The following is a 16,919-nucleotide window of genomic DNA, read 5'->3' on the forward strand; positions in this document are numbered from 1 at the left end:
AACGATTCAACCAATCAGAGAGCAGCGAACGATCGCGTGTGCCGAACGTGGAGGACACACTCTGCCTCGGATGGCACATTTGAGAGCGTATTCATTTATTTCACGTTTGCAAACTATGTTGGCGTTAAACTATGTTTTAAAACTAATAAAACCGAATTTGCGATTCATTCGCTTTCCTGCGCGTTTGTGCACGCGATGGCGATTTCTTTACCAAACTCCGGAAGCCGTTCGCTTTGGACCAAACCATTGCATGTAAATAGAGGGGGGGGATTGTCACCGTACTCGCAAGCCGTTCGCTTTGGACCAAACCATTTCATGTAAATAGAGGGGGGGGATATAATTTTAGATATAGATATAGTACGGGCAATGCCCTAGTATTATACAAATATGGGACCGGTTCTACCCAATGCAATAAAAATGCAATTCTCATGTTGAATGATTACATCGAATTCTGAGATAAAATTATTATTATGCTATATGTCCATTAATACATTTCTATCATCGATTTGTTGTATGACTTCATTACAGTTGTCCTTTCTTTTCTTTCTTTCTTTTTATCACCTTCATTGTTATTATAAAAAAAAAAAATTGGGCTTCTCTTTTGCATCACAGCATTGCCCAGCGACCGGAAGCAACGGTCGGATTCAATTCCAGCCCATCGTTGGCCTCTGCGCTCCCACTCTGGTGCCCATATGCATCTCGCAGAGCAAGACAGAAGCTCTCGGATTGTTGATCCGCCACGTCGCCCCCTCCTCCCTCAGCCACCAGAACCTCCACCCCCAGGTACAATAGCTGAGCATTAACTCATCGGATGAGAAGTCGCATGACTTTATATGCTGGAGGCTTTCTTTATTATAGCTCCATGTGGAAATGTTTTACAAAGATTATGCTTTTATCGACTTTGGGAAGGTTATGGTTTTTCCAGGCAGTGTCGACACGCGTTTGTACAGTTGGAACTTCTTATAAAACCACAAAAAGTAATTGTTCACACAAACAAACTAGAACGGCATTCGGTAGAGCGCATACTTCGGTTGTTTCAGCCACACCCTTTGCTGACAGGTATATATAATCAAGCATACAGCCATGCAATCTCCATAGACAAACATTGGCAGTAGAATGGGCCATACTGAAGAGCTCAGTGACTTTCAACGTGGCACCGTCATAGGATGCCACCTTTCCAACAAGTCCGTTCGTCAAAATTCTTCCCTGCTAGAGCTGCCCCGGTCAACTGTAAGTGCTGTTATTGTGAGGTGGAAACGTCTAGGAGCACCCACAGCTCAGCCGCGAAGTGGTAGGCCACACAAGCTCACAGAATGGGACCGCCGAGTGCTGAAGCGTGTAGCGCGTAAAAATAGTCTGTCCTCGGTTGCAACACTCACTACCGAGTTCCAAACTGCCTCTGGAAGCAACGTCAGCACAACAACTGTTCGTCGGGAGCTTCATGAAATGGGTTTCCAGGCCGAGCAGCCGCACACAACCCAAGATCACCATGCAAAATGCCAAGCGTTGGCTGGAGTGGTGTAAAGCTCGCCGCCATTGGACTCTGGAGCAGTGGAAACGCGTTCTCTGGAATGATGAATCACGCTTCACCATCTTGCAGTCAGACAGACAAATCTAGGTTTCGCGGATGCCAGGAGAACTCTACCTGCCCGAATGCATAGTGCCAACTGTAAAGTTTGGTGGAGGAGGAATAATGGTCTGGTGCTGCTTTTCATGGCTCGGGCTCAGCCCCTTAGTTCCAGTGAAGGGAAATCTTAACGCGACAGCATACGATGACATTCTAGATGATTGTGTGCTTCCAACTTTGTGGCAACAGTTTTTTTTTTGTATACTGAATCGAGGCTCGTGAAAGAGCTAACATTTATTTCACAAACAAATCAAAAGACAAACAAAATATACAAAAGAGGGAGCGGAAGCCAAGATGGGGAGAGAAGGGGAAGCACACAACCACAACATTTGAGAGCAGGGAGAAGTGTGGGAGGGAGAGGGCTTGGGGGCAGGAGGCGTGGGAAGGGGAGGGGGGGGGGAGGTATAAAACACATGGGGACCGAAATTAGCGGGGGTAAAAAAGATCAAGGTTTTGGATGGGGGAGGATAAGAGATGGTGGTGAACAGCTGTTTTAAAGACCTGGAGGGTAGAGTGGGATTGAAGAGAGTGAGGGAGTTTGTTCCAGAGGCGGGAGAAAAGAGGAATGAAGGAGTGAAGGTGAGCAGAAAGTCTTGATTTTGGCAGTTTAACCATAAGAGGGTTGCAGGCAGATCTTGTGCGACCTGTAGGAATATTTGGGGGACAGAGCCCAGAGAGGGCTGGGGGGGCAAGGCCAGAGAGGAGTCGGTAGAAGACGGAAAGACCACCAACCTGCCTGCGGTGAGTGAGTGAAAGGCCCTTGGACTTAGCTTCATCGCGGGAGATTCCAATGATTCTGAACGCTTTGGTTTCAACAGCGTGAAGACGGGCTAGGTGTGAGGCAGGAGCACCAGACCAGAGGGGAGAGCAGTATTCCATAGAGCTGCGGATGAAAGCCTTGTATGTGGTGAGGAGCTCAGGTGTGTCAAGGAAGGACTTCACACGATGGAGGATGCACAGTCGGCGACTGGCTTTGGAGGCCAGATTTGAAATGTGGTTTTCCCAGGAAAGATCATGGCAAATAGTGAGACCCAAAAGCTTGAGTGACAGAACTTCTTGGAGAGGATTATTCAGAAAGTGGATGGGAGGGTTTTCCAGTCGGTCTTTTCGGAGAGACATCGTAAGAGTGTGAGATTTATCAGGATTGAAAGACATGTTCCATTTGTTTGCCCAGTCTGTGATTTTGTCCAGGTCTGCAGAGAGTGAGGAGGCTGCAGTCTGCCGATCTGAGGGATGAGGAATGGAGCGACAGAGAGTAGAGTCGTCAGCAAAGAGATAGAGAGGATTTTCAAGAGAGTCAGAGAGATCATTGATGAAGACCAGGAAAAGCACAGGGCCCAGAACACTACCTTGGGGAACTCCAGCCTGAACAGGAAGAGGAGATGAGAGAAACCCATTCAGGGCCACACGTTGACTACGACCAGAGAGGAAGTCCGCCAGCCATGCGTGGAGATTTCCATGGATACCAAAGGAGGAGAGTTTGGTGAGCAGAGCAGGGTGCCAGACCGTATCGAAGGCACGTGAAATGTCAAGGGAGACAGCTCTAATTTCCTGTTTGGCGTTGAGGACCTCCATCCATTGTTGAGAAAGCAGAAGCAGCATGTCCAGAGTAGAGTGACCAGGTCTGAAACCAAATTGATGATCAGAGATCAAGCCATTGGAGAAGAGGAAAGATTTCATATCTGAAGCAATGATGGATTCCATGACTTTGCTGATAATTGGGAGAAGGCTGATTGGTCTGTAGTTGCTGGGATCTGTTTTTGCACCTTTTTTGTGCAAAGCGGTGATGTTGGCTGATTTCCAAGCAGCTGGCAGATGACCTTGAGCAAAAGAGAGGGTGAAGAGAACAGAAAGAGGGAGTGAAAGAGCGGAAGAACATGATTTTAGGACCCGTGGGCTGATGCCGTCAGGACCAGTTGCAGAATCAGAGTCGAGGGTTGACAGAAACTTTTCCACCTTGTCAGGAGGAAAGGACACAGAGTCCAGGAGCAGCTGGGTACGACTGGGTATGGTGGGTACAGAGAGGGATGGGTTTGGGACACAAGATTTAGAGGCAAACACAGAGTTGAGGCATTCAGCTTTTTCACGTGCGGAGTCAGCCGTTAAGCCGTTTGAGGTGAGGGAGGGGATGGAGGGGGAACAAACACCAGAAACAGATTTGACCAGACGCCACCAGGATTTGGAAGAGGGAGACAGACAAGAGAGTTCGGTCTTGAGAATGGTGAGATATTGTTTCCTGGCTCTCCTGAGGGTGGACACACACTTGTTTCGGGCTTTGTGAAAGGAAATGAGATTTCCTTCCGTTGGATTTGCTTTCCAGGAGACGAAAGCAAGTTGTTTCAGGGCAACAGCCTCACCACAAGATTCCGTGTACCATGGACGGGAGGAAGGGTATGACAACTGAAGACGAGATGGGATAAATCTGTGCATGAGAGAGAGCAATTTACTTTGAAAGAATTCCCAGGATGAGTTGATGTCAGAGGTGGTAGAGATGGGAGACCAGTCCAGATGATTGATGGCTGCTTGAAGACCGTGCCATTGAAGACGTTTGGGGAAGGCCCTTTCCTGTTTCAGCATGACAATGGCCCCATGCACAAAGCGAAGCCATACAGAAATGGTTTGTCGAGATCGGTGTGGAAGAACCTGACTGGCCTGCACAGAGCCCTGACCTCAACCCCATCGGATGCCTTTGGGATGAATTGGAACGCCAACTGCGAGCCAGGCCTTATCACCCAATATCAGTGCCCGACCTCACTAAAGCTCTTGTGGCTGAATGGAGGCAAATCCCCGCAGCAATGTTCCAACATCTAGTGGAAAGCCTTCCCTGAAGAGTGGAGGCTGTTATAGCAGCAAGGGGTGGGGAGAGGGGGGGTGGGGGGTGGGGGGGACCAACTCCATATTAATGCCCATGATTTTGGAATGAGATGTTCGATGTCCGGTTGTCCACATACTTTTGGTCATATAGTGTATCTTGTTCACAGATAAACAAATAGACAGATAGACAGGGGTGAAAAGATAACCTCCATCCACCTTTGGTGGCGAAGGTAAAAAGATGTATGTATATGCATATGTAACACTTTTTCACATCCAAGAAGAAAGAAATTTCTAACTTAGCTTTGTTGGGGATCACAACCACATTCGCTAGCTTACGAGTCAGTGACTTTAACCACTCGACCATAGCGATTTATACACGATAAACATGAGTTTTTAATTATTATAACGATCCCATCCGGAAGAGGAAGCAGGACTGGAATGCTGCTATAAAGCACATCAACAAACACCTAAACAGACACCTTGTGAATTATACATAGCATGATAAACAGGTACATATAAAAAATATATAAAAGTACATGGAAGGAGCGCACAAAGAAGAGCAGCGACAACAACGTGTTATAAAAGATGTTTCGTTTTTTGCTGATTGAGATGTTCTGTTCTTTCATTTCTATTGGATGATTTACCAGCCTGGATTGCACTTGACGGCGTTGTACAAAAAGCAAAAAGCATGACGAAGCATGACATGCCGACTCACACTGTACAATCGTCCCCAGTGTTTTCTATCAATCTTTCTCTTATCTAGCCATAAACCCCATCTTACCTTGTCTTTTACCTGCCCCTTTTACCCCTGAGCAATTACCCCACATTATATATCCCTGAGAGGGAAGACGTGTTTGTGTGTTTTCCAGTGACACTATCGGAAACACAGGAGGATAATTTCAGGGAGTATGAAACGCAGAACTTTGTTTTACACCGGAAATCGTGAAGGTATTAGGATAAGGTAGGTAGGCCTACTGCAGTAGCAAACACAGTGGTTGAGTCCATGGTCGTGAAGGCCTCTGGTCTCGAGTCGAGCCTGAATAGGTCGGTAATCCCTTGCAGGAAGCAGAAATTTCCGCTGAGCAGCCATGGGAATCAAACACACGCCATTGAGGGCAAAGGAACAACACTACATCCAATCACCAAAAAATACTTTGTTTTTATACCAGAAATCTTAAACGTACAAGGACTGTTTGGAGTTCGCTTGATTATTCAACTCTGTCCTCATGCAATCACTGTACTTGCCTTTCAGACAACCTTTTCATACATCTACAAATTGCGCTCTTATTCTCTCAACTATGCTTTGGGCATCGGCCAAACTGTTTTTCATTACGAATGCGACATTCCAACTCCTCCGATATATTTGTCCTCAGCTCCGACACAGCTTGCCAGTCCTGTGTTTTCTTTCGCTTGCCAGACCTCGATTTACCTGCGTCACCGAAGGTGGATGGAGGTTATGTTTTCACCCCTGTTTCTTTATCTATTTGTTTGTTTGTCTATGTGTGAACAGAACCACCTTTAGAGGCCATTTTTCCCCGCAGAGCAGGGGTTGGCCGTTTTCGGGCACCTTGGTCCCCTTTTTGAAGCAATGTTTTATGGCCGGATGCCCTTCCTGCCACCAACCCTGTTAGTCGCCTCTTGCGACACACAGGGAATTACCAGTGAACTGGTACTCAATTTGCCGACCTTCGAAGGATGACAGGCTGAGTCAACCCTCCTGGTGTTAATTCAGCGATCGACCAAGTTGCGGACACCTGAGTTTAGGCAGATCTAGACAAGATTTGAGATCTAGGCGGATCCTAGGATTCGAACACAGGATCATAAAGGATCCCAAGCCGACACCCTAACCGCTAAGCCTAACTGTGAACAGGATATCTCAAAAAGTTATGGACGGATTCGGATGAAACTTGGTAGACAGGTTGGGTGTCTGACAAGGACGATGCGATTCGATTTTGGTGAATATCTGAATATGAATTCGGATATGAGAATTATTTAATTTTTAAAGTGATTCTTCACCATTGGACGATAGGGCCAAAAACGATGCATAGCAGGATATCTCAAAAAGTTGTGGACGGATTCGGACGAAATTTGGCGGAGAGGTAGCATATGTGACAAAGACGAAATTATTAGATTTTGGTGAATATCCGGATTCGGCTACTAGAAATTTTTAAGCGATTCTTCACCATTGAGTGATAGAGCCAAAAACATACATAGCAGGATATCTCAAAAAGTTATGGACGGATTCGGACGAAACCTGGTGGACCGGTTGGGTGTGTGACAAGGACGAAATGATTCGATTTGATGAAGAGCCGAATACGGATCCGGATATGAGAATTATTAAAATTCGTAAGTGATTCTTCAACATTGAGTGATTGGGCCAAAAACGATAAATAACATGATGTTTCAAAAAGTTGTGGACGGATTATGACAAAAGTTGGTGGATGAGTTGGTTAGGCGACACGAACAAGCCGATGAGATTTTGGTTTATGTCCGAATCCACATCCGGCCTATCGGTGGATACAAAAGGTAAACTGTTCAGCTTGGCGGAGGTATGCGCTCTACCTAGCGCCGTTCTAGTTGTTTATGACTTGCTTGGTCTGTAGTTTTCCCTGAGTTCTGCACAATTGCCAAAGTAAAACTTAACACAAGCTAGTTTTGCACTAAATGCATCAATTTCTCAGGATACTGTTCGGATATTACGCAAGAAATGGAATAGCCAATAGAAACACATCTTCATAGCATGGCTGTGATCATGAGAAATAGCCTATTTAACCTTGCTCCCCTCCATGACCGTCCTTGATAAATCGAAACGAATTCCTTGAGCTTTTTTTATTTATTTTCATACAATGCCTCCTCCCGCCCACCGAACCCCACCAGCCCCCCTCACCCACTTATTCAGGAGTTTCTGCTTAACTTGCCATCTTGTACCAACCTGCACATCATAAAAATAAGAATGTGCAGATTCAGGCAATTCCTACAAAAAGGTGCAGTGGAGATCAACAAAGAGGGAGAGATTTCAAATGGATTTATAAACTGTTATAAGAATTGCAAACAAATACAAGGATTAAGGACAAAAACGTCACATCATAGATAAGTATGTGGCCTCTGTTTATTTTTAGCTCCTCTCCTCCCTTCCCTCGTTCATCACCTCCTCCATGCCACTATTGTGTATACAAAAGAAAGAATGAATAAAGGGAAAGGAATCACCTTTGGAGGCCATTTTTCCCCGCAGAGCAAGGGTTGGTTCCTTTTTTGGTCACCGTGGTCCCCTTTTTGAAGCAATGTTTTATGGCCGGATGCCCTTCCGGATGCTAACCATGTTAGTCGCCTCTTGCGACACACAGGGAATTACCAGTGAACTGGTCCTCAAGTTCCCGACCTCGGAAGGGATGACAGGCTGAGTCAGTGAGTCAACCCCCCTGATGTTAATTCAGTGATCGACCGGGATTCGAACCCAGGATCCTAGGATCCCAAGCCGGCACCCAAACCGCTAAGCCGACACCAGGCTAAAAGAAAGACAAACGAATAAATAATAAACCGCGGAAGCAAAGGAACTGATTCAACACAAATGCCCAAAGACCTTGGCCGTGGCTTCTCTCCTTGAAAGTTTATGGAGCAAGTTTGCACTTTATCTAATACATATTTGCATTGGATAATGTGGCCTGCGCATGGTATACCGAGGAGACACAGGTTGACAGTGCTTCCAGCGAAGCAGCAGAAAATAATCTTGCATTCCTGGCTTCATGGCAGGTGCGCCGAGTAGTGATCGAAAGGAAGTTTACACAAAGTTTAGCAAATACAACTGTAGCAGTCACTAACACAGGGTTCAGGTTCGGTCCTGCGCTGTTCCACATGTAAGTGAGCAATAGAGATGAGGGATCCAGCATTGCTATGAATTTTGCTGGCAAAAAGAGGTTGGTCTCCTTCTTTGGTGTGCAGCACAAGGTTGCGAGGTAGCATCTTTGGCTGAGGGTGCGGCTGTGCCGCTGATGCACCACCGACTGTAAGTCAGAGCAGGAATTTGGAATTTGTTTATTGTGCCAACAAGAGCTTACATACTCTTCGTAAAGGAGAGCGGATGGGATCTTCAGTAAAGTAAAGGCCTTCTTCTTCTTAGATCTTCCTTCGTAAAGGAAGTGGGATACACAACTGTTCAGCCTGGTTCAACTGTTCAGAACAGTGTAAACTGTTCAGCCTGGTGGAGATGCGCTCTCTACCAAATGCCGTTCTAGTTTATCATTGCTTTAATTCTATTCATCCTCCAGGAACTTCACATGAGAAAAAAGAGTATTTTTCTGACACCTGTTTCCTGTTGTATGTTCCACAGAATACTGCAAGTCCTGCAAAAAGGTGCGAGGGAGATCAAACAAGATCAAGCAGTTTTGCCAGAAGGATTTCGGTGAGTTAGCGATGAGACTAAAAGCATGTCACACCTCTAATCCTACGTAAAGCTGACATGAAAGCAAATGTTTTGGCCATCCAACCAGTTGGCTGCCGAAATTTTAGGCCTCATTCAAATGTTTCAGCCTTTATCATGTCTTGTTGACATTAGCTAATGAAAGTTATTTTTTGCTATTTGTGGAAGGGCTTGTTTCCTTTGGAGGTACTATGTTGCCTCTTCATGGATATAGCTCTGCATGACTGACTAGAACTGCTTTGTACGCCAAAGAAAATGTTGAACTGTGAGCATAGTGTATAGGGGTCACACAACAACGTTTTCTCTGTTAGTAGCTTGTTCATCCTTGAGCTGTCCTCATCTGAGTTTTATTAAGAATCAATCAACTAATATATATATATATATATATATATATATATATATATATATATATATATATATATATACAGTGCGTATCAAAAAAAGGTAATCCGAATTCAAGGGGTTAATATGCAAAGGTTATTAATTTTGACAATTTACATGTGGTTTAGTAATTAAGAGGAGATCCTTGGCTTTCCATTTATACCTTTCATGCATCATTGCTGTCACACATGACCGAGTACATGTTCATTGAAAATGACAAGTTCAAATCGCATTTTTACAAGTTTGGCTAATCGATGCAAGTCAAGATAATTGGTGCAAAATGAATGTCAGATGTGAACTTTTCTCAGGAATGATTCGCCTTTAAGCACCCACACCTTCAACATGTCCACCTCCCCTTGCAACACAAAGCTCACAGCGGCGGAGCATGCCCTGAACTGCTCGTCTCACCATAGCCGGGTCATTGCGCAAAGCATCCACTTCATGTCGAATACGGCCCTGCAATTCGTCAAGATCACGGAGAGGAGTTACGAACACCTTGTTCTTTAAATATCCCCAAAGGAAATAAACACATGGTGTGAGGTCAGGTGATCTTGGCGGCCATTCCACTGCATGGTTGAGGGCGATGACTCGGTCTCCAAAGAGTTCCCTCAGTCGATCTCGGACAGCGATAAGACGATGTGCTGGGGCGCCGTCTTGGGCCCACCAGAGATATCTGAAGACACCACGAACCTGTCGCTCAAAGTTCTCCTCCAGCTGCAGTAAAACTTCATCATTGATCTGCAGATACCTGTTACCATTGACATTCCTTTGAAAGAAAAATGGTCCGATCACCTGACCACTTCCACAAAGTCCCAAACAAACAGTCCACTTTTGTCTATTCATGTTGGTGTCAAAATTAAGTTCCGGGGGTTGTCCTGTCGGTGCATATTCAAGAACATTATGGGTATTGACCTTGCCGTCCATGGCGAAAGCAGCTTCGTCGCCGATAACGAGATACCGCAGGAAATTGACATCTGCTTCGCAACGTGCTATCAACCATCCGGCAAGCACCAGCCTCCTGGCAAAATCCCCTGGCGTAAGTTGATTCCAGATGTGAATCCGATATGGATGTTGGTGGAGGTCCAGTCTTGTGATTCGGTTGAATGTTGCCGAAGGCAATCCCGTCCCATTTCGTCTTGCGCTGGTATCCCTAGGATGCTCCAAAACTTGCTGCCTTACTGCTGCAATGTTCATTTCCGATCGCCCTGTGCGCCTCCTACCAGAATTCTCCTTGTTGCGGTTGAGGCTAGTGCCATGCTCTTGGTATTTTCTAACATTCGCCCAGATGGTTTTGGCTGCTGGAGGCTCCCGTTCTGGGAAACGTTCCCTGAACGCATCACGAGTTCGCTGCAAACTTCCAGTTTAGTGAAAGGTTGTAACCACGAAGGTCCGCTGTTCAGTCGTAAGTTGAACCATCTTTTCAATGACTCAGACCGTCTCTAAACCCATACACTGTAGGCCCATCTTAAATACCCATCTTAAACAAAGGATGACGCAACTGATGATTACCAGACCAGCTTAACAATTTTACATAATCAACTTGGCAGTCGACAAGTAATGTGTCCATTTAAAACTGTCTTGCCAAATATTAGCCAAACTTTTAAAAACGCGATTTGAACTTGTCATTTTCAATGAACATGTACTCGGTCATGTGTGACAGCAATGATGCATGAAAGGCATCAATGGAAAGCTGAGGATCTCCTCATAATTGGTAAACCACATGTAAATTGTCAAACTAAATAACCTTTGCATATTAACCCCTTGAATTCGGATTACCTTTTTTTTTGATATGCACTGGAAATGTATATGTATGTGTATATATATATATATATATATATATATATATATATATATATATATATATATATAAATCAACAGGAATCAAATTCCTGTGAGGGGCTAAGTGTGAAAAAAATTCTGACTCTATACGGGGCTCGAACCACGGACCTCCGTTGATTACGCGTCAACAGCCCACTGCGCTATTGAGCCAGCTGCAATCTCCTCAGAACCTTTCCACACTTAACACTGCGAGCTTTATAATGGCCGATGTCTTACGTGCCTGCCAGGCAGACCCCGAATGTGAGCGTAAGTATATGTATGCATATGTATGTGTGTATATGCAGAAGTGCATTGAAGATAAACTCAATTTTTATTAAAAAGGAATCAAATTCCTGCGATATATATATATTCATTGAAATGTTCCTATATATATATAGGCCAAGGCTACCTGCCTGTTGTCTGATCCACTCTGAAACATGGAAATGCTCTTTGGAGAGATAAATATATGAAGTAAAATTTCTTCAAATGAACCCAAACCCATTGGAAAAATCCTTGTTTTTTTTTAATCAGACAAATAAAAAGGACCCAGGTGGTTTATCAGCAACAGGCTGGTTCCTGAGCCATGCAAGGCTCTTCTGTCTCGATCGCTCCCGAATTATTTTATTTTATTTGTTGTTAAGAAATACTCTGCGGTATGTTTGCTGTTAAGAAATATCATGATTTGGGAATTTGACGCTGCTCTATACAACATATATCATAGGCTAATGCTGTCTTTTTGCCCCCTGAAACACGGAAATGCTCCTCGGAGAGAATAAAGTATGAAGTAAAAGTTGCTTCAAAATAATCCAAACGTACGAGAAAATTGTAATATAAAAAACGAGATGGTATTCATGGAATACTTACCCTGTGCAGTCATCTTTGTACGAGCCAACTCTTCTATTTTTGAAGGTTTTTTTTCTTTGATCCAATATGGCTGCCAGATCACGTGAGCAATGACATAAATTTGCATTCTCTAATATAATTGTTGTGTAGGTCACGCTCAATCAATTTCAAACTGATCAGACTAAGCGTTGTCCCTGTCTAATTATGATGTCATAATTAAGGCACCAATGACGTCATCATTAACAATTATTCCCCATGCGAAGTTCTTCACAATGAGCCATGTTTCAATTCTTTCCATGGAGCGGTTCCGGAGATATAGAGGTGCAACGTTTTTCGTTTTTTCCAAGATAGTGCCTGTAACACATGACCTATGACGTCATGATTATCATTGAAATATTCTACAGGAGGAGGCGCTCCTATGGTAAAAATTTCGTGTCAATCAGACCAACAATTTCAGAGAGAAAAAAAAATTCATACTGATAGGATCAAGTGATGTACTTGTCAAATTATGACGTCATAATGAAGGTACCGATGACATCATCATTAACATATCTTATTCCAAATGTGGAGTACTTGACAACACACCATGTTTCTATTTTCATTAAGTGGTTTCGGAGATGTGGAGGTGTAACATTTTTCCAAGATCGCAACCATACCACGTGACCTATGACGTCATAATTGTGAATAAAATTAATTTATACAGCGGAGGCGCTCCTCTGGTAAAATTTTCGTGCAAATTGGACCAACCGTTGCCGAGAAAATGATTTTTTTAAATGCAGACATGCACGTACGCATGCCACACATACGTAACCGATTGCTGAACCCCACTTTTCCCTTTGCGAGCGCAGGGTAATAAATGCATCCAGTCATTTTCAAGTAGAGGATCCGGATGGACGAACGGACGTGCAGGACACACAATATCAGCCTCCAGCTTGGCGGATGCCCGGTCGGAGCTAAAAATGAGAAATATTGCAAACAAACTTTTCTGCATATGATAGTGTTTCGTAATTGAGGCATTGATGTGGAATTTCCAAGTTTGTCCTTCCATTTAGTGCAGCCAAAATAATTTGAACCAAAAATAAAACCCTTAATATGAGCTTGCAATTAAATTGGTGACGGTTATCCAACCTTAAGATACATTCTTAATCTGCCATTACTAATTGATCTCGCAAACATGTGACTCTTCACTTCCTGTCGTTGACTGGCGACTTGAACTCAATTGTTATAGTCAGGTTCACTATGTTTTTTCGTTCAAAATCATGGTAGATTAGCAAACCTATACATTTTTGGAAACGTTATTACATGGAAAATCTGAAAATCAATGTTTACATTTGCCAATTCCGACCAATTCGATTCGACCAATTCGACTAATCGACCAATTCCATTCGACCATTCGACCAATCGCTTCGATCGACCATTCGACCATTCGACCATTCGACCAATTCGACCATTCGACCAATTCGATTTGCCAATCAATTTGACCGACCTTTGCTTGTGTGGAACGGACTGTGAAAACGATGCGGACTATATTGTCGGATACGACACACAGGACAGTGATGACGAACTCTAAATGGCATATTCTGTAATCGTGTATGTTTGATGCCATTGACTGCCTGTGTATATTTTGTCATTGACTGCCTGTGTAGATGTGAAGTTATACTGACTGCATGTGTATATATGATTTTGCTGACTGCCTGTGTATGTTTGGTGATATGAATTATTGCGACACATTTTGATGTTATTAACTGCCTGTACAAAATGATAACATGTATTTGATTATGCAACTTATCGCGAATATAAAGACAGTATTTTGCAATTCAAAACCTTTGATTCGTGTCTTACCATTCCCCATAGCACTAATTTGATACTTTCATTGGATTCCTTGTCCCTGAAAATATAGGTTTAGTATATTTTTAAAAGTTTTTAGGTTAATTAGAGGCAGAAATAGAACAAAATATGTATTTTACAGTGGCCATTTTGAAAATCAAAAATGGCCGCCATACAGGTAACTCTCCAAATGTAAACATTGATTTTTAGTTTCCTTATGCTATAACCTTTCCAAAAATGGATAGGTTTGCTAATCTACCATGATTTTGAACGAAATATAATTTATTGACATAGTGAACCTGACTATTATGAAGATTTACAGAATATGGCTGAATTTGTGGAGATAGGTCCTGTGGTGACTCGGATATGGTGGCCACATTTGCCTTTATTACTTGCGAAAGTCGAAGATTTTTAAAGTATATTGGTTGGTGCGTTATTCTGTTTGTCTGTTTGTCTGTCTGTCTGTTTGTTAGTCGCATACAGGTTAGAATTTTCAACTGATCTTCACGAAACTTCACCAAATAGTAGAGTTAGTCATAAGCAAGAAGCCTATTGTTTTGGGGTCAAAAGGTCAATAGGTCAACATTGGCCAAAGGTCACCAACTTTGTCAACGATATAAAATCCTCAATTTTCCTCCGATTGACTTGAAATTTTAAGAGGATTTGCATATCAGGTCACTGAATTCAACCACCAAGTATTTTTGAGGTCATCATAGGCCAACAACTTATTTTATGGATTTTGCAAGTATCGTGCTATGCACGACATATTTCTTGTTTGTCTGCTTCCTTGTAATGCAGAAGCCTGCGAGTTGTGCTAATCATTCATTGCTGCTGGTGTTGTGTCAGTTTTTCAGGGTAGAGTCCTGAGCAAACATGTAGTTGGCCTGGAGACACGCTATGATGTGCAAGTCCTTCAAACCTTCAAAAGCACGGCAGACCTGATGAGCAGAGAGTACTTGTGGGTACCCAATGCTTGTGACTGCCCACGCCTTGTTCAACACAAAGACTATTTACTCATGGCTCGACGCCACGTAAACTTTGAGCAAACGCTCAATCGTATCCTCCTGGAGCACGACAGCTTTGTGCGAGCCTACCGGCCATCAGAGGCACGGTTCCTCAAAGGCCTGACTAGGCGCTGCAACAGGCGCCGTCACCAGGCAAGGCCCAGAAACTCATCGGTGGGTTAAGGCTGTGGGTTTACTCGACCATCTGAATTATTTTATGATACCAGTGTCCCTTACAACCGCATGGACATACCATGATGTCATAGAGAGTACATGCAATACTGCACCACCTGAGATTCTGAGCTCCATACAAGTTCCCCAAAAAAATCCAGGCCTGATGGAAGGATCCCATCATCTTCTCAGGTGATCCACGGTCATGAAAGCTGTGGCCAATCATCTCAATCCTCGATCACTGGTTCAAGTTGAGCCATTTGAGGTGGAGACTCAACCGCTGGCCTTAGGATTGGCAGAGATTCCACAGCTATGGAAATTTTGTGGGAAATGTTGATCTTTAAAGGAGAGCTAAAGGGTGGGAAAACAAATCCGCTCCACGTTTTATCAAAGTTCCCATGAAGATGTCACTTTGCCACTGCTTCGTCTGTTTCTCAACTAAACAACATGTATTTCATCCCTCGAGCTGAAGTGGCATTCTCTGGCAAAGTCCCTGTTCCAGAATGTTTCGTGAAAAATGGAGGGATGGCTCGATGGCCTTGGATAACTTTTTCGGGAGAAGACTGAGTTGTTTTCCTCAACAGTACAAGGAGCTCTTGTGTTTGTCATGTTCATGTGTTCAGCTCCGATTGGTAGCTTTGCTTGTGTGTGCCTGGGCCCTGACATCAGCATACCATGATCTAAGCGATGAATGCAAAGCGTGTGAACGAGCGAGTGAAGGTCATTCTCAACGAGTTCGGGGCCAGTTGCTATAAACGCATCATGTCACATCATGCTGATTTATTTAATTTAAGACCACATATTTGTTTGTTTTTTCCTGAAATGTTCACATTGCTTTGCTACAATTGTAGAACACTGGTTTTTTGTGCTTCGTTTATTTTCTGGGGCACCAGCGGGATGGGGGAACTCACGTTGAAGAGGGAGGACATGATTTGGAAATTAGAAAGTGGGGCAGGGAGGATACTTGGAAGATGGAAGAGTAAGTTTGATTGGGAGGGCAAGAGAGGGGACATGTTTAAAGAATTCCACCTGTTCCGCGTACGTAATTATGAGGATGACACCTTGTCAGGTAATGAAGTTACCAACACAAGACAAAATATTAGTAAACATCATCTTTGTGCCATCTTACTCTGAAATACAAGTTGATATTTATTTTATAAATCGAGCACATTCTAGCAAACACAAAGGTACATCAATTGAAGGAGGTGTCAGGTGTGGGAGGAAAAGAAACAACTTTTGTTTGTTCAACTTTCCCACAATTTTTTTTTTTTATCCAAACAATTCGTTTACAAACTCCCAATACTCAAAACAATTTTATATCCGGGCTTTATAAACAGTTATCTCATTTCCTCCTGTACCTGGAAACACATTTGAAGCATCTCTGTGCTTGCAATATTATTTATATTTACAATAATGAGAGGTATGAGCAAGGTGATTTTTTTGTGTCGCACCCTCGGATAGCAAAACTAGGAACAGGTATTTTTACACATCAGGTCGAGTACATTTTGCAAAATCTTTACTCTATTAACCAACCAATCAGTGTTTGTCATTCGAGTGCGGATATTCTAAAAACAATTGATAATTATTGCCGAGAGATTGTTGGGAGAGAGTTTGTATCTTTGTATCAATATGAAAGTATTTATTTTATATTCTATAACTGTTTGGATATAATGTATTAACTGTTTTCTTCTTCTTCTTTTTTACACTTTCTCAATACAATATTGTAATGTATAGCTAAGGAAATTGTTTCCAAATATTAAATGGCTTTCGTGTTCATAAGTGTGCAGGTTGTGAATTAAAATATTTGACTGAATTGTTGTGTTGTTGATTCTTTTTGAGTAGGATTGTTTGTTTAACGATGTAACTAGTTATCCTACCTGTTTCTAGGTTGTTCATGTGTAGGATTCCACAGCTTTTTTTTGAGGTTAATATGTCTTGTTTCAAAATAACTTCAGAGAGTGGGTCCGTCTGTCCATAGGTCTGTTAACATTTGACGAAAACATCTCACAAACTACCT

At 43.1% G+C, this 16,919-nt stretch overlaps 1 protein-coding gene across 2 annotated transcripts in view; it reads left to right on the forward strand.

Annotated features, from left to right (window-relative positions):
• Nucleotides 1-16,715, forward strand: part of ADAMTSL5 (ADAMTS like 5) — a 167,710-nt gene extending 150,995 nt beyond the window's left edge. For both annotated transcript variants that reach the window (XM_068106601.2, XM_068106602.2), the window contains exons 11-13: nt 613-783; nt 8,769-8,840; nt 14,574-16,715. In XM_068106601.2, the coding sequence (XP_067962702.2) occupies nt 613-783; nt 8,769-8,840; nt 14,574-14,914 (584 nt within the window). In that variant the 3' untranslated portion in view covers nt 14,915-16,715. The remainder of the gene's footprint in view (nt 1-612; nt 784-8,768; nt 8,841-14,573) is intronic.
• The last annotated feature ends 204 nt before the right edge of the window (nt 16,716-16,919 follow it).

The sequence above is a fragment of the Myxine glutinosa genome, chromosome 2, assembly GCF_964187855.1.
Source record: "Myxine glutinosa chromosome 2, kmMyxGlut1.1, whole genome shotgun sequence".
Lineage (NCBI taxonomy): Eukaryota > Metazoa > Chordata > Myxini > Myxiniformes > Myxinidae > Myxine > Myxine glutinosa.